The 22,365-nt window shown below is 51.0% G+C and overlaps 8 protein-coding genes across 8 annotated transcripts; 2 read left to right on the top strand and 6 right to left on the bottom strand.

The window, feature by feature from the left end:
• Positions 1-1,013: 1,013 nt before the first annotated feature.
• On the bottom strand, positions 1,014-4,346 carry NCS57_01416000 (AMP-binding domain-containing protein; the record flags this gene model as incomplete). Its single annotated transcript, XM_053063772.1, has 7 exons — positions 1,014-2,774; positions 2,825-2,918; positions 2,971-3,255; positions 3,304-3,407; positions 3,459-3,541; positions 3,595-3,729; positions 3,782-4,346. 7 exons carry the CDS (start codon positions 4,344-4,346, stop codon positions 1,014-1,016), a joined length of 3,027 nt encoding a protein of 1,008 aa, XP_052907105.1.
• Positions 4,347-5,712: 1,366 nt separating this feature from the next.
• Positions 5,713-7,025, top strand: NCS57_01415900 (uncharacterized protein; the record flags this gene model as incomplete). The annotated part of the gene is made up of 5 exons (XM_053063771.1): positions 5,713-5,977; positions 6,084-6,214; positions 6,322-6,351; positions 6,478-6,594; positions 6,654-7,025. 5 exons carry the CDS (start codon positions 5,713-5,715, stop codon positions 7,023-7,025), a joined length of 915 nt encoding a protein of 304 aa, XP_052907104.1.
• A 1,828-nt stretch (positions 7,026-8,853) lies between these two features.
• NCS57_01415800 (N-acetyltransferase domain-containing protein) lies at positions 8,854-9,549 on the bottom strand (the record flags this gene model as incomplete). The annotated part of the gene is made up of 3 exons (XM_053063770.1): positions 8,854-8,868; positions 8,919-9,398; positions 9,448-9,549. 3 exons carry the CDS (start codon positions 9,547-9,549, stop codon positions 8,854-8,856), a joined length of 597 nt encoding a protein of 198 aa, XP_052907103.1.
• A 1,749-nt stretch (positions 9,550-11,298) lies between these two features.
• NCS57_01415700 (Carboxylic ester hydrolase) lies at positions 11,299-13,170 on the bottom strand (the record flags this gene model as incomplete). Its single annotated transcript, XM_053063769.1, has 5 exons — positions 11,299-11,456; positions 11,511-11,696; positions 11,749-12,570; positions 12,620-12,848; positions 12,901-13,170. The coding sequence occupies 5 exons, from the start codon at positions 13,168-13,170 to the stop codon at positions 11,299-11,301; spliced, it is 1,665 nt and encodes a 554-aa protein (XP_052907102.1).
• A 1,084-nt stretch (positions 13,171-14,254) lies between these two features.
• NCS57_01415600 (MFS domain-containing protein) lies at positions 14,255-16,048 on the top strand (the record flags this gene model as incomplete). The annotated part of the gene is made up of 5 exons (XM_053063768.1): positions 14,255-14,402; positions 14,453-14,865; positions 14,926-15,341; positions 15,391-15,687; positions 15,736-16,048. 5 exons carry the CDS (start codon positions 14,255-14,257, stop codon positions 16,046-16,048), a joined length of 1,587 nt encoding a protein of 528 aa, XP_052907101.1.
• Positions 16,049-16,267: 219 nt separating this feature from the next.
• Positions 16,268-17,730, bottom strand: NCS57_01415500 (uncharacterized protein; the record flags this gene model as incomplete). The annotated part of the gene is made up of 9 exons (XM_053063767.1): positions 17,656-17,730; positions 17,546-17,598; positions 17,398-17,493; positions 17,301-17,342; positions 17,182-17,248; positions 17,094-17,134; positions 16,752-17,048; positions 16,363-16,701; positions 16,268-16,310 (listed from the first exon to the last, which is right to left on the bottom strand). The coding sequence occupies exons 1-9, from the start codon at positions 17,692-17,694 to the stop codon at positions 16,268-16,270; spliced, it is 1,017 nt and encodes a 338-aa protein (XP_052907100.1). The 5' UTR covers positions 17,695-17,730.
• A 430-nt stretch (positions 17,731-18,160) lies between these two features.
• Positions 18,161-19,248, bottom strand: NCS57_01415400 (uncharacterized protein; the record flags this gene model as incomplete). Its single annotated transcript, XM_053063766.1, has 2 exons — positions 18,161-18,275; positions 18,338-19,248. 2 exons carry the CDS (start codon positions 19,246-19,248, stop codon positions 18,161-18,163), a joined length of 1,026 nt encoding a protein of 341 aa, XP_052907099.1.
• A 718-nt stretch (positions 19,249-19,966) lies between these two features.
• Positions 19,967-22,210, bottom strand: NCS57_01415300 (uncharacterized protein; the record flags this gene model as incomplete). Its single annotated transcript, XM_053063765.1, has 9 exons — positions 19,967-20,210; positions 20,264-20,516; positions 20,609-20,745; positions 20,794-20,968; positions 21,022-21,302; positions 21,350-21,425; positions 21,480-21,575; positions 21,629-21,868; positions 21,922-22,210. The coding sequence occupies 9 exons, from the start codon at positions 22,208-22,210 to the stop codon at positions 19,967-19,969; spliced, it is 1,791 nt and encodes a 596-aa protein (XP_052907098.1).
• Positions 22,211-22,365: the final 155 nt, after the last annotated feature.

Below are 22,365 nucleotides of genomic sequence, written 5' to 3'. Positions count from 1 at the left end.
GAATTTCATGCCCCAGAAGGGGCTTGTAGTGGTTCCGCAGTGTAGCGTGGATTTTGTCCCATCCCAATATTTGCACCCACGGAGTCAGTGTCGTTGATCAGGAGCCCACGTTTTGCACAACCCAATCATTCGGAATAGCATTCAGGCTATTCATGTTCCTTCGAACACAAGATTCCATAAAACCACGCAATCGAAAGGCGCGGTTGTAATCGCCGAGAAGCGTCCCATGTACTCCTAGCCCTATCAGAGCATTTCAACTTCCAGCGTCGTGATACAACAGCCGCCAACAAAAGGGATATCTGGTAAGGAAAGACTTATGAAAGATGTGCAGACCTTAAAGAAAGACAGCCTGATTATTAGGATATTGGATATCTATTAGGATCCGACGTCTCTTGGGTCGTGATGAAGGTTGGTTGCTGGTATAATTTTCCGTGGCACGATATGAACTATCACCACTATCTTGGCAACTCGATCTCGACAGATAGCTAGATATCTTGATGGCTTCCGTACTGGATCGACAGTTGTAGTCTTGTTAATCGCGCATAAACTCCTGCAGGGGCAGTCCGAGGCTTCATGCGCTCTTTGAGACATGTTTTACCAGAGCAGTTCATGTACCCTGACCAACGTTGAAGCTGCACACCACCCGCTGCACCAAAGTTAAACTCTCCCCCCAGGGCGTCTGCCTTTGATTTGCACACCCGGACCCTTTCGGTAGCATTGTGACATGGGTGGAAAGTTACCACGCAGCCGGAACCGCGATCAGAGTTTGAAACTTAATCTGACAGGTTTGACAGAGTTTGACAGAGTTTGACAGCTAGCCTATCAGATAACGCTTGTGAGGGTATTCCAAATCATGCAAATTTCAGAGTTCGAGTCAAAAGGTATCAAATAACCATAAATCATTCATCAATTCTCATTCCGGCATCTCAAAGCGTCATTAACCCCCAAAACTCCAGTCCCTCATGCTTCATGCTCTAACAAGTACAGGACATTTACACTTCATAAAAACATGCTCAACTATCCCAAATTGCGCCATAAGCAGGAACGCCTCTTGTCTCCAACCCATACACTACCTTCTTCGTAATCTTCTCGTTTGCGATGATGATGACAGCCTCGGCCTGGAAGCTCTTGGCTAGGTTGTAGCCCATTTTGACCAGATCCGGACGGCCGGACTTCTTGGTGTCGTGGATGACTGCGTTCGGAATTCGGTCGCTGATTGTTTGGCAGAGGGCTTTGCCGAATGTCTCTTCTGGTTGCTTGGTAGACCAGATGAGCTGAGTCGCGCAGCTTGGGTTTTGGATGTGTCCAAGCACGGGTCCAATGCCTGAACCAGTTGCGATGAGAACCACTCGGTTGAAGAGGGTCGCGATACGCATGACACCACAGGTTGGAACGCCTCGGGTCCAAATGTGGGAGGGGCCGGTTTGAATGGTCGATTTGGTCCAGTCGCCAGCGTTACTAACGATGAGCGAGTAGCCCTTCGGCCTGCCGTTGACGGCTTCGGGAGCGGGAATAGTGGCGAATGAGTGCCACTCCATCAGAGGCTTGTACGATAACCGAGTGAATGATCCATTGACGGGAACCGTGTAGTCAAAGTGCAGCCTGATGGCGTGGTTGGAAAGAACCTCGGCTTGAACGGGAACTTTACGGAGGAACATCCAAGAAGAGGCGACACTCGCGGTAGCTACAGCCAGGAGCCAGAATGGCACCGATCGAACACAAGCTTGACCCAAAGAGGTACCAGCTGGTGCGCTGTCTCGGGTAATGAGAACAGTTTGAGCCCAGAAAAGAGCAAGCATGGTCCAACCAGCAAATCGATGCGTCTTCTCAAACAGATCGTGGTGGCGCTTCCGCATCGAGGGCCACGCAAGCGCGATCATGGCAACAAAAAGCGCAGAGAGGACCCATGAGATGGTCTTGGACTCAATCGACTGCGTACCCCAGTTGGCACAGCTTCCGTACATACAGGCAATATCGGCAATGTTGGACGCCAGCAGCCACGCCCCGGCACTGACAGCCGCGCCAGAGTGGACACCTCCAAGATGATAGATCTTGGCGCAGCGAGACCTGATCCAGAGGGGCCAAGACTTGGGCACGCTGCAGGTGATCGTGTAGAGAGCGTTGATGACGAATTCTTGGCGGACGAGAACAGCAGTCGCCAGGTTGATCGCCGTGATGTTGCCCAGCCACTCTCGGCTGATTCCGGTGAGGATCAGGGCGATGGCTGCCGAGATGTTGAACAGGCCAACTAGGGAGAAGAGGCGGCGGTAGATGATGAGCGCTCTATAGCGAAGACCGCGTGTGTGCTTGCCATAGTTCTTTTCAGGGAGAGCTTTCTCGAGATCAACCTGATGCTCATCGATAAGAGTGGCATCGGATGAGTCGGAGAATGTGCTGAACTGCGTGGCACTTGACGTTGAAGAGTCGGACCGAGCATGACCCAGATGGACAGGCTGAGGAGCGCGAACAAGACCAAAGGAAGTCTTTTCGTCTGTTGACATGTGCTTGACGGGAGACGATGCCGTCAACCTCAGCGCCGTTTTGTCGATCTTTCCATTCTGCGTCATGGGCAGCGTCTCAAAGAAGTGGTACTTTGTCGGCATGGCGTAGTAAGGTTGGCGACTCTTTAAGTGGCTCTGAACTTCTGGAAGAGGACAGCCGAGGGGTGTGAGGAAGGCGTGTATCTCGCCGTCGATGAGGAGGGCGGATGCAGAGTCCACTGCGGGACAGGAGTTGAGGCTTGCAACGACGCCATCTAGCTCGACGCGGAAGCCCTGTTGGTGGTTAGTATTGGTGGTTTGGTTGGTTGGTTATAGGTACACACCTTTACTTTTACTTGGTCGTCGACGCGGCCAAGGATGTGGAGGGTCCCGTCGTGGTTCCACTGGCAAAGGTCTCCAGTGTTGTACATGTTGGAACTATCAAGGTGTGTTAGTAGATGCATCAAGAAGCAGACTTGTGAAGACTTACCCGTCTTGAGCGAATGGGTCTAGTCTGAACCTCTCAACCGTCTTCTCAGGCAAATCCACATAGCCGCGGGCAACACCTGCACCCCCAGCCCAGACAACACCAACCTCGCCAACCGCAACAGGAGAAAGGAATTCATCGAGGATGTAGACATTGTTTCCTGGTGTGGGTCTTCCGATTGATAGAGGTTGACCTGCTTGGTGAGGTTGCATGGTGTTGACAATTGTTGTCTCAGTTGGGCCATAGCAGTTGAAGTATTTTAGGTGAGATGCCCAGAGGTCGGCAAGTCTAAAGACCAGTTAGACGAAGAATCTTGATGCAAAAGGTCGAACATACTTTTGGCTAGAGGGCTCACCCGCGGTGGCTGCCACCTTGAGGTTTGGAAAGTCTGAGGGGTTGTATTTGGCTAAGATACTGGGAGTGCAAATCAAGACTTCAATCTGCAGACGGGTCAGTGACTGCTGAACAATAAAAAATAAGAGACTTCTTACTTGTTTCAATGCTTTTGACCAGTCAGAGCCACGCATGACAAGCGTGCCGCCGTTCGACAGACAGCCAAGGGTTTCCCAAGCAGCTTCACCCGAGTTAGCCACCAACCCTCACCCAAGTTTGATTTGAATTACTTACCCATATCAAAGCTGACATTAAGAACTTGACCTACACACACGCCAGGAGAGATGCCCAAGTTTGCAGGCGACTGGCATACGAGGTTTGTTACGTTGCGGTGAGTGACGTCTACCCCTTTGGGTGTCCCTGTAGTGCCTATATCTCATCAGCAACTAGGCATCTGTGAAGGGGACATGTCAAACCATACCTGATGTGTAGATCACGTAACATCCGTCATCCGGGTTACTCAAGGGCTTGAAGTCCTCGAGACTTGTGGCGTCTTGCTCAACTTCGTCCATGTCGTCAACGACAACGACATTGTTGACTCCAGCATCGAGTATACGATGAGCAGTGGATTTCAAAGCCAAAGCAGTGCGACCACCCGTTTGTTTCAATACAAACTGTAGTGTCTCGTCTGCCACGACGGATCCATCTAGAGGAACGTACTGAGCTCCGCATGACAGGATGGAGACGATGCCGACCAGCATGCCAACACCACGTTTTACAACAAGCGGCACCCGATCCCCAGGAACAACTCCGAGGTTCTGAAGCCGCCGGGCTAACCTGGCACTGCGTTGAGCCAACTCTGCATAGCTGATCTCTGCAGGAGGTTCGACCGACAGGTCTCGGGCCGCGACTGCTGTGGGCTGTGAGGAGGCATGGTGGTAGAAGGCTTCGGTGATGGTTGAAAAGCTAGGCCTGCTCGAGGTACCTCTCGTAAACGAGACGGGTACGGCCGAGCCGAGAGAGACTGAGGGCATAGATGGCTCCATGCTAGCTGGGGGTGGGACTTTTGATGAAGTGCTCATACAACAAGATGACGATCGACGCCGGGTAATAATCAAATAAACTCAAATTGCTCGACGTGCAGGTCGAGGAGGAGGAGATTGGTGTTGATGATTTAAAATTAATCGAGGGCTCATGTCCCTACACCACAAGAAGCCCGTTCCTTAAATAGCCAGGCCTCTCCGCTTCTTGATATGTCCCTTCCCTCCCGCCAGCCTCCCGCCATGAACTTGGCACACACTGTTGGGAAAAGAGGGCCAGGCCGTTGGACCAGTCAGCTGCACGCGGTCCGAGTCTCAGCTCCAGCCGCCCCCGGGGGGAGGATATGCGTCTTTTTTTTTTTTGCTTGTTGGTATCGAGATTTGTGAAAACTGATGACCAAAAGGGGACCTTTGCTCCGCCTTGATCGGGTAAGTGGTGTTGGAGGGGGAGACGTCTACGCCAGGCTAAAGCGCACGCGGGCCAAATAGCGTCGAGGACGCTAACTAGCTTGGAGGGTATGCCACATGACAATGCGGATGGCTGTGGAAAATCATTCGATGGCTGAGCATTGTTCCCGACAAGTACCTGAACATGGAAGCTTCCCAAGATGTGTGTGTGTGTGTGTATAGGTCGCCCGCTTTGTGGAACCCCCCTGCAAGACGACACCCACATAGGCCAGAGACGGTTCCATGACCGCGGATACAAGGGTTGCCAAGCATTCTCCAGCAGACCGGGAACTGCAGGATCGTGCTCCGGCAGCTGCAGAATCTCACATGAGCCGAGGGATGGCAGGGGTGTGGTTTGTCTCGGTGGGGTTCTCGGGGAGGGAGATGCAAGGTGAGATTTTGTTGGCTGTTTATTGGGTTGTTGAGTGGGAATTATGGCTTGGAGTTGGAGCCCATATAAGCAGGATCAACCTTGCAAGTTGCGCGTCTTTTCATCTTCAACTTTGACATCTTCTGAACTGACGGCCAAAAGCATACCGCCAACTGTAAGTGCAAGGATCTTCTGAGCTACTGTAAATGGTTCGCATCACCGCTTGAACTGACACCGAGCCGACGGATTGACAGGCCCGAAGATCGACACGACGTCGACGGCCGAAAAAGAAACGATTTGCATCGACAATTGCCCGACGCGGGTTATGCAGATTTGATGATCCACGCACCCCCAACCACCGCTTAATCAGAAATGCCTCAATTCAGCGAACCGAGACACGCTTTCCCTTCCGAGCACGCCTGCGAGCCTTGTTGGCCGAACAATCATTTCAGGTGTCTCAGTTGAGCCTGCGCTGCGCGTCCCATATCCACATTGATCGACGCAGCTAAACCGCGTTATTGGCGTACGCGACTATTTGAGCCAACACCGCCCAGGATGGACCCGACAGACAGAGCATTAACTCAGCCAAGTTCTTGTCTGTCTGTGATTACTGTACCTTTGTTCTACACAATGAGTGACGAGCTGGTCATTGCTTCAACTCCGGTTGACGGGGTCAGAGTCCTCGCCTTTAACCGGCCAACCAAGCGCAACGCCCTCTCCCAGCAGCTGATTACCGTGTTTCTGGAACAGCTGCAGGAAGCATCCCGGGATAGTGGCGTGCGAGTCATTGTTGTCACTGGCAGCAAAAGTTTCTTTTGCGGTAAAGAGCCCACATCCCACCCATGCACATCTACACTGCCATGCCCTGCTCCACACGCCAGGGGTACCACCCCGGCACTTGCGATAGCTGACTGACGTGCGAGTAGCGGGAGCCGACATCAGCGAGATCTCGGCCCTCGATGCGGAGGCCGCGCGGGGTCGTCGATATCTAGAGGATCTATGCACGGGCATGAGATCCGTGCGGAAGCCCGTCATTGCGGCAGTTGAGGGAATGGCGGTGAGTGGCAAATACCCTTTTTCGAGAGCAGATCTTTTGTTCAACAGACAGAACAAAGAGACTAGCCTCGGATCTAATGTGGAGTACCACGTACTGATGATTGACAGCTCGGCGGTGGCTTCGAGGTCGCTTTGATGGTGAGTCGTGATCTGAGCCCCCCATGACAGCTGACAGCTGAACCCTGACGTTGAGGCGTCATCCCAACCCAAGACATGCAGAGAGACACGAATGACGCTTGCTGACAATGCCCACCACCGTCACAGTGCGACCTCATCTTTGCCGCTCGAGATAGCCGCTTCGGCCTGCCGGAGGTCACCATTGGTCTCATCCCCGGCGCCGGAGGCACCCAACGACTGACCAACGCCGTGGGCAAGTTCAAGGTATGTTGGCACCACATATCTTGGCTCCGGGACGGGAAGCTGATATTTTTCCACTCTAGGCAATGCAGATGATCCTCCTCGGGAGGCCCATCTCGGCAGACGAGGCCCGTTCCGCTGGACTAATCGCCGACATCTACGACAGCGGGAGCGTGTTGCACAACGTGCTTGAGACGGCAAAGAGCCTCGCCGCGCTGAGCCCCACGGCTCTGTCCTTCGCCAAGGAGGCGATATGTAGATGCAAGTACCCGGCACAGCACCCGGTCCTCCCCTTGTTTGATATTCCGGCGCTGACACGGTACCTAGCGGATGATCTTGGATGTGATCACGACTTTGAGAGGAGCTTGTATTACACGGCGTTTAGCACGGCTGATAAGGAAGAGGGTGTGAGGGCGTTTCTTGAGAAGAGGACACCCGAGTGGAAGTCCAAGTAGCCTATTTCGGTCTTGTTTTTGACACTTGAAAGGATCTTTTGTTTGGTCACACAATGAGTAATGGGCTTTTTGAGTGGGGGTTGACGGGATATCTCTGTCTGAATGTTACGTCAATGCCCAGGTTCAAGGTGCATGCTCATTCCGTTGGTGTTTGATGCAACGCGTCACCAGGGACCGTGGCATCGGAAGGGTCCCTGTTTGGAAGGTCTTAACAAACTTTGGCCATAGCCTGTATCTGGCCGTAACCAGGAGTTGCACTGACCATTGCTTAAAGAAGAAGCCGCGGAGATATACGGCTGAATGGAAGGTGGTATTGCACGAGGCCATCTGCACTGATGGCGTAGGTAGCATTTTTATCATTTGGTAGCATTTTATCTTCAACGGCCTTGAATTTGAGGCGGCACGGCGCGTCCCGTCGGAACCGAGTCCCGTGTCCCCGATGCGATAACACCAGGAACATCAAGCGACGTTGCGTTGAGTTCGGGCAAATAACCTTAATTGTGTATATTTTCTCGGAGTATAAGAGACTAATGACATTACCTCAAATGGATGGTGAACATGGTATCTGCCTTGGAAGTGCAATGCGTTGTTTGATGATGCATTGCTCGGAGTCGGTTGTAGACATTCGTACCCAAGACGCCCCCCACGGGTTGTTGGTTGACTTGGCGAGTGGATCATTCACTAGAACAGGGCTGATGGAGTCGAAAAGGCCGAGACCGAGCCTTCTTGGCAAGCGCCATTGACAAGGAAACATCTCATTCGTGATGATTCAGATCGGGATCCATACTCAGCTGGACACGGCTCGTAGCCTCTGGCGATTCTACGGAGCCTTGTCTCGCTTGCGGATCTAGCCGACGTCACTTTTGCTTCCAATGTCAATAGACTTGACAGTTACTGTGGAACTGGGTTTCTACCGAGATATGCCGTGGTTTCAACATTTCTTTATTGCCTTGCAACTCGTTCCGCAGCATTTTAAGCGGTTTTCAATTCATTCCTCTCCATAGCAATGCAATTTCATCTTTGACATTATTGAACTCAGAGTCCACTGGCAACGCTAGTGGTGTCGTTCCGCTTGCTAAAGGGAACTAGTCGCAAGGGATGGATCGAACTAAAGAATGAATGCCCTCGTCAACAAGTACAGATATAGGCATTATAATTGAGAATACTAATGCCTCATAACTCTTGAAAGCATCTAGAACAAACAAGCAGATTCCAGGGATCAAGATAGACGAATAAACCTAGGATTGCTGTGCCCGTATAGGTTAACATGGCATCAAATGAAATGGGCTTTCCACCAAGGCTTAGCCCTCGGATTTCACATAATTCAAGTTCTGGCATATATTTGTTATACAAACTAATATCATGGTCTACTTCGGCTCCCTGGTTTTTGATTAAAGGAGGCCCACACAAATCGAACTTCACATGTTGGGCCACCATCAACCCTCTATCACAGACCTAGAAGCAGCTCGAGGCAAAAGAAAAACCACCCACTGGGGCCAGGAAGCTGTTTCCTTACATTACCTACCTAACTCACTGAATAGGAGTGGATCTATGTTGTCCTTGCGGACTGTGAGATCAGACCCTCAACTCACTCTCATCCAAATTCTGAGATTGACCTCGCGTGCATCAATAGGTGATTCGATACTATACGATATTCATCCTCGATTTTATTCATCTTTGGAATGTTTTACACGTTTTATTTGTTCCAGAAACCAAAACCCATGTCTAGTCTCTACATCAACCTCGGTCAAATCGGCCCATCTACATTCCTGTTGCCGAGACATATCCGCATCAGATTTTCCCATCTGATAATAGGCAGGAATTTCGTTTAGAAAACGTATGACTATGACATTTAGCAATACTTCACAAAATTTGTTGTGGGCGTGTACTTACTAGATCATGCCAGGCCACTCCGGCATATTCCGATTCACTTTTTCCGTAGTGCTCGAATCCAAGCTTCTGGTAGTAAGGCACAAGGCGGTCATAGGTGAGAATCGAGATTCTCTCAGCCCTGCCAGCCTTCTTCATCTGGCCGACATACGCCGCCATGAGCGCCTTGCCGAAACCAGACCTCTGGTACTTGGGCGAGACGGCTAGTGAGTGCAGTGCAATCGTCGTGCCATTCTTCTTGTGACCAACCTCGTAGTCAGCTTGCGGGTTGGCCTTCCACTCGGGCGGACAAGCCATGTCCTCATCCCGCACAGGCTTGTTTGTCGACATTGTGGAAATGACGTGTCCAATCAGGACATCGTCGTCTGAAGCACCCTCGGTGATGATGGGGATGTCCTGAGGGGCTTGAGCGGGCAACTCTGCTCCAGCGCGAAGAAAAAGACCGACGCAAAGCTCGGGACAGACGGTCAAGCGGTACTCGATCTAGAACACGGTTGGTGAAAGACTCTACACGTCATCGTTTGGGCGCTACCTTTTCACGAGTGGCCGCCTCTGCGGGAGGGAACGCTGCCGTCTCGACGACGAGAGACCGTTCGAGGTCGTTGATGTTAAGCTGTCGGATGTAAAGCGCCATTGTGAGTGTAGAATGTGTCGATGTGGTCTTCTTGCCGATGAACGAGGCTATTTTGAAGCTTACTCGGTTATCTTTATATCATCGCCTTGATGCATCGAGTGGGGTTGCTTCAGTGGGGCATGTCGTCAAAGGCGCCCTTAAATTGAGCACTGTCTCCTCACATCGCGTCTGTGGTCGGAGGAATTATGTAAATGAGCCTCGAAGAGAAAATTTCGGTTTTCTGGCTCTATGCGAGGTCGCCTTAGAAGTTGCGATGTTGGAATGTTGCTTTGCCACGTTGGGTGGCGTCATATTGAGTCATGTTGATACTGTACACTCCTTACTGATGCATCTAATTCTCTTCTTTGCCCTATTATTAGACCACCAATAGAATGAAGAATAAGAAGCTAGAGACGAGGCAAGTGCACCGAAATGGTGACAGCCTTTCCTGATACACACGTAGGATTCAGCTGCCACATATAGAGTCAGCCCAAGCTCAGATATCGCTTACCCTGTTAAAATCCTCTGAAAACAAGAAAACAGGGTCTTAAAAAGGCTAAGCCTACCATGTCCCTCGAGGTACCGGTGACAAGCAATGACTTTCCATCGAGCCTCGTAAAGGTTGCTGCAAGACAGCTGTCCGTCCGAGCGCGCGAACAGACATCAGCCCCCCATCAGCCGTCGGGATTTCTCGAAATGGACGAGAATAACGGTTTTTCTTCACGTGAATTCCATTTCTGGACTTTGAGTTTACTGGCCGTCTTTTCGCCTTCCTCAAATGGGCTTCGTCATCGTATCGGCTTTAGGGCTGTGGCGGACCATGTCCTCCGTATCGCTCCTTTGTAGATCAAAGCTGATGCTGCTGGGCCGACCGCAAAGGTGTCTACTCAACGAAGGTGGACATTACCGCAGATAGAATATCGGTGAGGAAATTGAAGACTCGGACTGCGTAGATCGGTTATCGATAAATGGTCGTCATTAGAGTTCAATAGCTCCCTGCTTCATCCAGAGATGCACTTACATTTTAAGGCAGAGCAGGATCAGGAATGCTACGTGTTAATAGATAAGAGGCCATACATCAAGGCCAAATGACCGTTTCCCAGCCATGCCATTGACCGATATCGTATGATTTTCCAGTCTTCTGATTGATCTTCAATGCAAGAATGGTCATGCACCCGCTGTCACTTGGACCGACGCCACATGGCTGAGGCTTGCAGATGTCTGCCAATAGTGCCACGATATGTGCACATTGGATAGTCCGTGTGTTGTTGGCAGGAAACGTGATAGGGTTGTATTGTCAGCTGTGATAGGACCCTGCTTGTCGTATCGCTTACCGTCGGATTGGCCTCTTGCGTCACCGAGATTCCAGATAGCTAGCCGTATAACTTGGCATATCTTGGATTATACACTTAATGGCCTTGCATAGGACTTGAATACTAGATGTTATGAACTTTTTATTCCTTCCATGTTTTCCCATTGGTGAGTCGATCTTGGTATGGATAAATATTGGCAGTATTGAAAACTCTCAAGCGGTGGAAGACACCTAAAACCTCATCAAGAAAACCTATGAATGAAGAGATTCAACTACAAAGCATGATTTAGACATCATAAGAGTCTAACAGGGTCAATACGGGCACCGCATCATGAAAGGTGATCAAATGTATTTTTTAATGAAGAAAAATGCTCAGATGTAGGGTAGTTTAATACCCACAAGGCGGATCATAGAAGTCATGATCAACTCGTCAACATGAGTTCGCTACGTAAGCTGCTCTACCGTCCATACTGCTCCCTCGTAACAGAGTTCATAAATGTCGTTTGAGCCAGTCGGAAAGTGTCAGGCTGCACACTCGAACCGTTGGGGTTGAAGTAAAAGTTTTCTCCGTAGCCACCGCCCGCCTTGTACACAGGCCACTTCTCAACACCGCGGACTTGGTTGGTTAGCCGAATTGTTTCAACTAGGAGACTTGGAGAGGAGATCTTACTGCCATGGTTGTTGGGGTCGAGATTGTTGATGAAGCTGATCCACATGCGAGTGACGAGCTTGGCCAGCTGGAGGACCTCCTTGGAGGCACCAGTCAGAGGGCTCTGACCCTTAGCGTAGCCGAGGCCGATCCTGTTATAAAAGACGTAGCCGATCTCAGTGAAGTGAGGAGTGCCGAAGAACTCAACTACAGGGATGTTGTCAGCTTGGAGCAGCATAAGATGTTGGTGGCCACCTACAGTTCTGAGTGTTGGGCGATTCGAACAAGTACGAGTACGCAGTAGCGCCATGCTTGGACCAAGCATCAGTCCTCAGACGCCTCCACGAGGTGAAGAGCTGATCAGACTGCAGAGCAATGACGCGCTTGAACTGGGCTCCGACAGGGCCATCGGGCCTCACGCGATACGCAGCGGGCAGACCGAGCGCATCAACATTGGGGTACAGAGCCATAAGGATATCGATGGTCTCCGCATCAGGACCGGCCGAGGCGATGAGGCTCCTGACCTCCTCGTCGGTGTTAAGGCCCCAGTTTCCGAATAGTGTGCCTTCGTCGGCGTTGGTACCAAGAAGAATGGGCACCTTGGTGAACTTGCCCTCCTCAAGAAGTGTTGACGAGTAGTCGGGAATGAAATCTCCATCAACAACGGGGTAAAAGTTACCGGGAACCAGTTCACTAGTCGCGTTGAGCTTGTCGAAAGGAACATCTCGCAGGCAGGCAATCTTATCCTTCTTCTTGTCGCAGCCGACGGCCTTGACGATGGTGTCGTAGCGCTTCTGGGGGTTAGTCAGGTTCTTCATGTCCGTTCCATCAGCGCCGGACTGGGCAATGATTCCGTGGAATAGGCCCTCATCCTTTCCTCCGAAAGCAGTGGCCTGGTAGCCGACATTGCCGCCTCCAGCGCTCTCGCCCCAGATGGTGATCTTGTCAACGTCGCCGCCAAAAGCAACAATGTTCTCCTTGATCCAGTGCAGGGCAATGCGCTGGTCCTTGAGACCGAGGTTGGCGATGCCAGCGTCCATGATGTCCTTGCTGGCTAGGAATCCCCAGAAGGACAGTCGGTCTATCGAATGTTAATGACGAAGTTGCCGGGTGTGGTTTCAGAGACTTACAGTCGACAGAGACGGCAAGGAAAGGCTTTCCCATCTTCACAGACTCCTCCACAATGAAGCTCAGGTTGTAGACGCCGTTGGCACTGTAATCCATCGACCAACCTCCACCGTGGATGAAGACACCAACAGGCAGCGGCTTGTCATTCTTGCCACGTCCTGACTTTGCCGGGCGGACAATGTTCAGGGTCAGGCAGTCCTCGCCGAGGGTATGCGGCCAAGCAGGGCTGTTCTGTAAGATGTCAGAAACTATTGCACTAATAGTTGTTGTGAAGATGACTTACTCCGTATCCGACGCAAGAGTCAGCATACTCGGTCGCCTTTCTGGTCTTGAAGGTTGTGTTCAAGGGCTGAGGGTTCTGGAAACGAAGAGACCCCACAGGAGGCTGGGCGAAGGGAACACCAAGGAAGAGATCCTGGTTATATGAAGCAACGTATTTGCCCTCATAGGTACCGTTCTTTACGTGCACAGTGGGCGGCTGTCTGGTAGCAGCACAGACAGCACCCTCGGCAAACACGAGGGCCACCGTGACAAGTTTCAGAAGAGAAGCCATCGTGTAACTACCCCAGGTGTGAGGATGCAGCTCCCAGTTCCAAGCGGTCGGGTCACTTTCCTTTATAGCTTCATGCCATGTGCCCTATTGTCTCCATATTGCGCGGTTACAATCCTGGAAGTCCGAGTATAACTAGGATTGCGGATTAATGTAGCCGAGTATCCCCGGGAAATGCGTGATACTGAAGATCATTGATGGAGTATGCTAGCCATTCTCGCTATAGAGCTCGACGTGAATTTGCGGAGAAGGCGCTACAGGTTTCCAAGGACGTCATATTCAATCTGAGCGTAGTATCCATCGATTCCCCGTCCAGTGGTGGTCTTTGTCACGTCACGTTAACTTTGGTTATCCCTGGTGGCTCCATTTGCCGAGGTTAACTGCCGCTCTACCAGGTATGCCAGGGTCAGCTTGACCGACGCAGGTCTCTTTGCCTGACTAAGAGTGACCCGATTGAACGGACATAGCTGCCCATGGGGAAAGGAACACTTAAGTTGCGGGGGGTAGCTACGGTCATGGGGTTGGTGAAGACTTCTCCGCACGTGGTGTGATAAATCAGGACGAGCTGATGGAGGAGAAGATGCCCTTTTAAGTCTTCGGAACCCATCAGGCAATCCGGAACGCACAAATGGCTTCTGCTCCGAGAGGTTAAGGCTCGGGATCCACGTGCTAGCAAGATATAGGAATGGTCTGTGGCTCGCTTGTGCAAGGGTAGAGCAAAAGCGCTTAGGTTTGCCCGACTAGGAGTTTCAGGCCCAGGTTCATGACTAGGGCCAACACAAACGGTGCTTCAAGCTTCTAGATTCACTCCAACAGTTGGAGACGAAAAACTCGTATTGGACGAACCAAGACCCGCTCTCCTCCAGGGGCTGAAGGCGAGAGGTGAGAACCCAATCGGAAGGCAAAACCTGCTCTCTCCGCATCCCGAAAACAAGCTTACCAGGAGTCGGCTTCTTACTTGCGGGGAAGATCTGGGGTTAAGTTTGACTTTGCATGTTTTTTTATATATCATGAAGATCTGCGCATCGATATTGATGCCATCATCGTCCAAGGTTGCATCTTCATCTGAGCAACAGCAGCATCAACCATGAGTAAAGACATTGAGCCAAAGGCCCCAGAGGCTATCCAGCTGGAGGAGATGCCTAAGAGCGCGGTTGCGGCTCTGCCTCCCAGTCGGGCCAACGAGAACCTGGTCTGGCACGACTTTTGGGAGAACCGACGCGTCTTGATGTTCTGTAAGTGCCATTGACCAAAAACGCGTGTTTTCATCAAATTGACCGCCAAGGCTTGATCATCTACCTCCTCCCCGTCAACTTTGGCTATGAAATGTCAATGACGGGAAAACTCCTCGCCGTCACTCCTTTCGCCAAAAAGTTCGGATATCAGGCTGGTGAGACCTGGGTTGTCGCCGCTCACGACCAGCAAATCCTCAACGCCGCCGCCACCGTTGGAATTTTCACCTCTGCCTTTGCAACCGGTATCGTTAGCGACTTTATCGGCCGAAAGAAGACCATCATCGTTGCCTGTGTCATCTGCCTCGGAGGAATCATTGTTCAATACTTTAGCAAGTCTATCCTGATGCTGTTTGCCGGCAAGGTTGTTTCGACTTTTGGATTTGGTCTGGGTCATTCGCTTGGTCCTGTTTTCGTTGCTGAGCTTGCGCCTATTAAGATGCGAGGCTTGTGCTTGGCTCTGCTGGTAAGTATTCTCGAAAACGCCAAGTGCCAAGTGCTCTATGCGTTGTGCTAACAAATCTAGAACACCATGATCACTCTTGGCCAATGGCTCAACTCGCTCGTCGTCTTCGCCTGCAAGAAGGATCCCTCGGACATGGCCTGGCGTATTCCCCTGATCACCCAGGTTATCCCTCCCGGACTTCTTCTCCTCAACCTCTTCTTCCTTCCCGAGTCTCCTACATGGCTTATCATCAAAGGCCGCCGTGACGATGCTGCCAAGGCCTTCCGACGATTCAACGGTGACGGATTTGATGTGGATGCTGCTATGGCTATTGCGACCGTCGCCATTGCCAAGGAGGAGGAAGCCAAGAAGGCGCAGGAGAACAGCAAGTGGCTTGAGTGTTTCCAGGGCACCAACCTTCGACGAACCACCATTATCATCATGGTGTACCTCTCGCAGCAGTTTATCGGTATTGGCTTCATCAACGGTTATCTCACGTACGTTCCCAAGATCAACAACCGAAGCTTACAGACTGACAATTAATAGATACTACTTCCGTCTTGCCGGCGTCAACGATCCCCTCGCTATCGGTCAAATCGCCTATGCCATTCAGCTCGTCGGAAACATGTGCTCGTGGCCGCTCATCGATCGCCTGGGACGACGACCTCTGATCGTTGGTGGATGCTTCGTCATGACTGGTCTCTTGCTCGTCATCGGTGGAATCAGCACCATTGGCTCTGGTCCCAGCTTGTCCGCGACTGTCGCTTTCATGGTGATCTGGGGTTTCCTGTACCAGGCCACCCTGGGTGCTGTCGCCTACAGTGTCGGTGGTGAAACCGCCAGGTGAGAATCTCATCAATCTACATAGGAGGTAAAACTAACATGCTCCAGTGTCCAACTCCGACAAAAGACCTACAGTATCAACATCATGGTCTCGACCGCCTTCTCCTGCCTTGTCTCCCAGGTCATGCCCTACCTCATCAACACCGATCAGGCCAACCTCGGCGGCAAGGTTTGCTTCGTCTTCTTCGGTCTCTCGGTGCCCATGTGCGTTTACCTCTACTTCTGCCTTCCCGAACTCAAGGGTCGCAACTACGCCGAGGTCCAGGAGATGTTCGAGAACCGCGTTCCTGCTCGCAAGTTCAAGTCGTATGTTGCCGAGGTTGCTCTGGTCAACGACAACAGGGAGGAAGGAAAGGCTTAATTGGAAGCTTCCAATTGTTAAATAATACCCGTATACACCATCTGCGAGCTGGGTTGGTTCTGGCTTAGCTTGCAGGCATTTGTTCAAAGCGATCAGATACACAGTAATGCAAAAGAGAGATCTTGATCGAAGTAGAAACTGGGAACTTCAGTGAAAGAGACAATCTATTCTGCCGCCCCGTGACCCTGATCTGCCTCAATTCCACTCTTCCGGCGCTTCTCAATCATCCGTCTTGAGCGGCTTTCGGCCATACACCATGTGCCTATCACGCATCTGGTTAGCACTGTTTGTAGTAACAACCCCGACGCACTCACATGTCTCCACTGCCGAGGTGTTTGGGATTTCGGATAATAGCCCGCATCTTGGAAACAATATCGTCAACCTTCTCGCGACTCCAACCAAGAATCTGTCCAATCGGGTACAAGGCGAAGCCATCTAAGCTTAGGTCCATGTACAAGCCAACAAATTGGCCTTCCTTCTTGAGTCTCTCCTCCTTTGGCCAGCCGCTGAGGGGAATCGTGATGATCTTGTGCACAATGTCTTCGAACCCTGCGTCTCGGGCCGACTCCTCCATAATGCCATCGGTGACGCGAAAGGTCCGGCCGATCTTGTCGCCAGCATCGAAGAAGAGCTCGGCCCATTGCTTGAAGGTTCTAAGCCGACGTGAGTTCGGTTACTTACATTCTTTCACAGAGGTACTCACTCGTTCTCAGCCACCGACTTGGGGTTCTCACACTTCAAGTGGATATTGGGCTCGATATGCTGGAACCAACCGCCAGGCTTCAGAAACTTGAACATCTGCCTATATAGCTTCGGCCAGTCATCAAAGGCACCATGCATATAGCGAACATGTATAAAGTCGAATGAGGCAGGCCCAAAGGTCCAGTCCAGCTGAGCATCGTCGATCTGAAACTTGACATTGGGTGGCGTCCAGGATGGCTGGGTAGGTGAGATATCGACACCGATGATCTCGGCAGATGGGAACTTGTCGGCCATATCACTGACTGGTTAGCAAGGCTCTTGATCCGGGTAGGGTGAGACTGACATGGCCCATATTCCGGTTCCCGTTCCGACATCCAAGATGTGCTACTTGATGGTCAGAACATGCATGTCTCGGCATGAAACCTTCTCACCTGGGGATTGTCGCCTAGTGGAACAGCGTACAGCTTGTCATCCAACATCATGGTGAGCCACTCGTGCCTACACAACAGTTAACGGATCGACCCGTAGTGAACAGTTCAGTGAGACTTGCGCCACGTCAAATGCCTCGACATGCTTTTCGTCATTAGGTGCCCTTGGATGAGTTAGTATCGCTAGTTTGAGGTGTGAAGATTAATACGGGTGATTACCAATAGTCTGTTGTGTTGGAGCTCTGGTAGGTTCGTCCTTGTATCTTTCGATACTCGTAAATGCTCGAGGATGCCGATGCCGTGGACGAGAACGTGCTGATCTCACGGTCAGTTCCTGTTCCCTTCGCATACAATAAGGTTTTTGGACCTCTCCACATCATCACAAGTGTCATTGTCATCCCGGCCAGTGACCTCGGGGTCCTACACGAATTAGCACATGCCGAGGATGCACTGGATGCCCACGAGCCAGATGCATACAATGGCGATACCCTGGCGGGTCTGTTCCTCGTTGCTCATTTCGGATAGTGTTTCCGCACGCTCTGGAACAACAATGGAGATGGAAAAACCACGCACAATACGACCGAGATGTCTGGTGAGCCATATAACCACGTCATGCTCCGTATAACCCCTCAGCCAAGGCTCCACGCGGGGAACCTGCCTCATTTGTGCTCAATAGCAAGGATAAAGTCATGTAACACGGGAACTTTCTAATGGCTCTGGTTGGTTGAATGCAATGCTACCCTAATTGATGACTTGATTTGTCGCTCTCTTCGACATACAGAGTACCTTCCCCTTTGAAAGCACGCGGAGGCCGGCTCCCTTCCGTCGGGCAAGTTTCCTGAACCACGGATAATAAAGCCAAGATCTATACGTTTACTCCCGTGACGGCGATACCCCTTGGCGAACTGGGCATTATGCGCTGCGCTAACCTCTGAAACTTGTGACGATGCCGACTATACCTGCTATGCCCGAGTTAAGACATTTACAGGTCATTGATAATATCCCTTACACCCGCGAACGAGAGCTCATCAAGAGTTTCCTCGTAAAGCTGTTTCGAAAGACGCAAGCCTTCACTCTTATATACGAGAGGCGACATTCTAGGAAGTGAAAGTTAGTTTAATCAATGCAAGACAATAAAGTGCACGTGGCAGAAACTCACGGCTGAACTTTGGCATCTTCGCTGTACTGTCCATGGGCCTGGTCACCAAGGGTGGTAACTGTGTTCACAATTGTGCGAGCTCCAACAGAACATGTCCGACTGAATAAGAAGGAATAGATGTTGAAAGCGAAGTGGAGTGTGCCCTGAAACTCCCGTGAAATTTGTGAGTCGCCGCAGAGTCCCGGATTCGCGCAAGAGACGGTGACATCGGACGGAGACACATGCTTAGAGAGCTCAGACAGAAACAGCTGTCCGAGAAGCTTTGTTGTGCAATAGCGATCCATCAAATCCCATTTAGGCATCTTTTGTTTAAACGCTGATAGAAGAGGAGTTGTATTTCTCTCTTGAAACCTGGACCACGCGGCCATGTCGGATGATAGAATGCAAATCTGGCCAGGACTGCTTCCGCTTGTCTTCCCCTTGATGATGGGCAGCAACAATATTGCCAGGAGCATAGTGGACAGGAAGTTTACTTGAAAGCCTTCCTCAAAACCGGTTGCCAAGAATGATTCCTCTGCTTTCTGTACCCCGGCGTTGAGAATGGCGATATCGAGATGCTGCAAGCTTTCGACGCGCTTTGCAAAGGTCATGATGGATTCGTAGGATAGCATGTCGAGTTTCCAGACTTCCACAAAATCTGATGGAAGATCACGACCATTACTGAGCTCCTGGAGGGCCCTTTCGCCCTTGGCTTCATCGCGTACCGCAAGGATGACTTTGCAGCCCAGATCGAGAAGCTGACGTGCTATTTCTAGTCCTAGCCCGGTGTTGGAACCTGTGACTATGGCCGTCTTCCCACTTAAGTCTGCATCGCGACGTGAAACCATTGGGGGTGTGATGAAGAGCTGGCGGTAGTAGAAATGAAGTTGACTTGCCCTCCACTCGGGCGAGATGTCAAAGGTCGTGGCCATGTTGATGAACTGCCTTCGTCTCTTGGAAGATGGAATTTGTTGGACATCTGGAATAAATAACTACAGTGTACATCACCCCGACCGGTTACGCAGGTGGCTGATTCATGCTTATTTTGTCTCCGCTCAAAACAGGGTTTGATCGACGAGAAAAACTCCGAACCCTCCATCGCAAGGACGGCTTTGCTCCGTCACCGCCGAATATAACGGCCCCGCTGTCAGTCTTTCTGTCCCCGTATAAATACATTCTTCGCAATACTTACCCAAAGTAGGCTTCTGTATCTCGAAATATTGCGACCCGGATCCTGAGGGTAGGCGAGAATGCGCGACTTACGGCGATGCCCCCACACAATGACCTGCGTGACGTAGTTGAAGCGTCGATCACACATCCCGCTCTGTCCGAATCGCAGCGGGTGTTAGACTGCGGTTGAACAAAGTTGGTTATCGCCCTTGATGGAGTCCGGCGAAAGTTGACGTGTACAACTTAAAGTCTGAACTTATTGGCAATATCTTCGACGATCTGCATCTATGAAAATGGATATCGCAATATCAATGACACATATCTTGAGCCACATCTCACATCAAATGCAAGTTGGTATCTAAGTGTCCTTTACAGACTTCTAGCTTTGTAAGGGAGGCCCAAGATAGTGGGTGCCGGTTAGATGGCAACCCATCTCTGTTGCTATGTGGTGTATCTGGATATGATATTCGGACCATTGGATCAGACCTTCTCCTCAGTCGTCACAGATTCTTGTTCAGGGCTCCCGACATGCCTCTGCCTGAGATTTCCAGCGTCATCATGTTCTGCGTCCCATCTGTCTACCTCGGCGAGAGGAACCTTGACCAGGCGGTGCGTGTTGGCGCCGTTCTGGTCAACTTCCAAAACCTCCGTCCGAATAACATAGCCCTTCCACTTGGGGATCAAGTAAATCCAGACGACATAATAGAGGTAGCATGTAATCATACTAGACGCATATCAGTGAGTGAACTCATCCAAGTCTAAAGATGAACAACTTACATTCCAATACCGACCACGCAATACGTTGCGTACCAGAAGCTGACTTCACCGGCGTAAGGGCCGCCCTTCGGTGGCCACCAGGGCATAGCGATGATGAAGACCTGGATGAGGATGAAGAAGATCAAAAGGACGTCCCAGACCTTGAAGTCTCGGCGTCCTCTGCCCACACGCTTGTTATGGCGTCGGACAAGGTACAACCCGATACCCAAGGCCAAATGGAAGAGACCGTCGGGATACGTCTTTAGACTGACGACTGTAAAATGTTAGAAGGAAAATACGACGGTTAGGGATGTGGATGAGTTGGGTATCAATCAACGCCGATCAGCCACCTCGAGGTAGACTTACCAAACTGGAAGGCATCACCTGCTGGAGGTGCAACAATCATGATAAATGTCATCCCCCACTTCAAGAGGTACGGTCCGAGAGGCGTTCCAAATGGCTTTGTTGAGACCCAGAAGGTGGTGAAAGGCAACACTCCTTGTCTACGCACAGTCAGTACTGGTAGCCTACTCGAGACCATCAAAACTCACCGTCCGATTTCTCGAATCATTCTAGACTGTCCAATCAGAACGGCCAACAGATTTCTAAATGCGCTGAGTAACACAAGGACATTCAGGGCAGTCTCAGCACCGCCAGTTCCGAAGACGGTGGTGAAGAAGACGCCAGCGGCAATCTCATCAGACTCGGCAAACTCTTTCTTGGGGACTGTCCAAAAGTTGGTCAGAATTCTAACATTTTTAACCTCTGCAATTACTTACCAGCAGCAAAATATGCAATATTGCAAAGCATGTAGAGAATTGCAACCACAAGCAGGGACAAGAAGCCGTGTTTCTTGATAGTTGGGATGGGCCGCTTGATCTCGTTGACTACGTTGAACGCGTTGGCGTAGCCACTGTATGAGAAGACAATGTTGACCAAAGCTGTTGAAAGGTCGTTGCCGTTGTCGGTGGTACCCGCAAAGGAGTCACGGAAGTTGGCCTTGGGGTCAGGGATGCTTGAAACATTGCCGCCAAGAATCACCAAACCAGTGATTGAAATGCTGGGACAAGTTAGAAAACATTCGGCCACACCATGGTCCATACTTACAAGACAAGAGTAATGATCTTGAGGAAACCGATGAAGTTGGTGGCCCATAAGGAGTACTTGTTGTGGGCAATGACGCCTTGGGGAGTTAGCATGCGCTCGCTTGATCATCATCGCTAGTATGAATGCATACAGATTACAGCAAGGGAGTAAGCTGCAATGGCTACTCCCTTCATTTGCCAATCAGAAGGCACCTTGCCAGCAATTCTCCATACGTATCGAGACAGAACTGGAAGAGGTTGTCAGTCGAGGCAAGTCCAGGGGGTCTTTGGTCCAGCTCACCAATGGCGTTGCTGCTGCTAAAGGACAGGATGACAGACTGCACAGCAAAAGCAATTGGGAAGAAATGCTTTGGTCGAGGATACGCTTGCTCGAGATACACCACTTCTGATCCCGAGCGGTTGGGAAAGTAACTCGCAAACTCGAGATAAACACCGAAACCCGCGAGGGCCATGAGGAAGCCAATGAACCAGTAAATCAGGGCCAGGCCAATTGATCCGGTTTTGTTCAAAATCGTTCCAGCTGAGTGAAAGAATTAGCGATTGGTTCACCCAGTGGACAGGACAACTACTCACGGGACGAAAAGATTCCAGATCCAACCATCTGGTTGACATTGAGGAAGATGATGGTGATCCATCCGACGTGGTACCCTAATGGAGAATTGGACTCGACAGGGGCTCCAATAGCCTCTTGATACGACGGCTTCGAGTCATTTCCGCCTTGAACTCGGGTAAAGGCGAGGTTTCCATCGCGAAGGAGAGCCGGGTCTGAGCTGTCGGACGTGTAGTTGAGGTCACTCTCGCCAGCCGTAACTACGGCTGGCGAGGCTTCTGGCTTCGCACGCCAGCCAAGTGAGAGACCCATTATGGCAGGCGGTTGCAGGAGAGCAAATGGACGATGGGATGCTGATCACAGGCAAAGAACAGACAGACGGCCATGGCTTTAATACGACCTGTGTAACGTGCCTCCATGCTACCTAGACTGTTGGCACTAGACGTCGATCTGCCAAGAATCGGGCC

The sequence above is a fragment of the Fusarium keratoplasticum genome, chromosome 12 (genome assembly GCF_025433545.1).
Source record: "Fusarium keratoplasticum isolate Fu6.1 chromosome 12, whole genome shotgun sequence".
Taxonomy (NCBI): Eukaryota; Fungi; Ascomycota; class Sordariomycetes; order Hypocreales; family Nectriaceae; genus Fusarium; species Fusarium keratoplasticum.
This window is presented reverse-complemented; position numbering and strand designations above follow the sequence as displayed.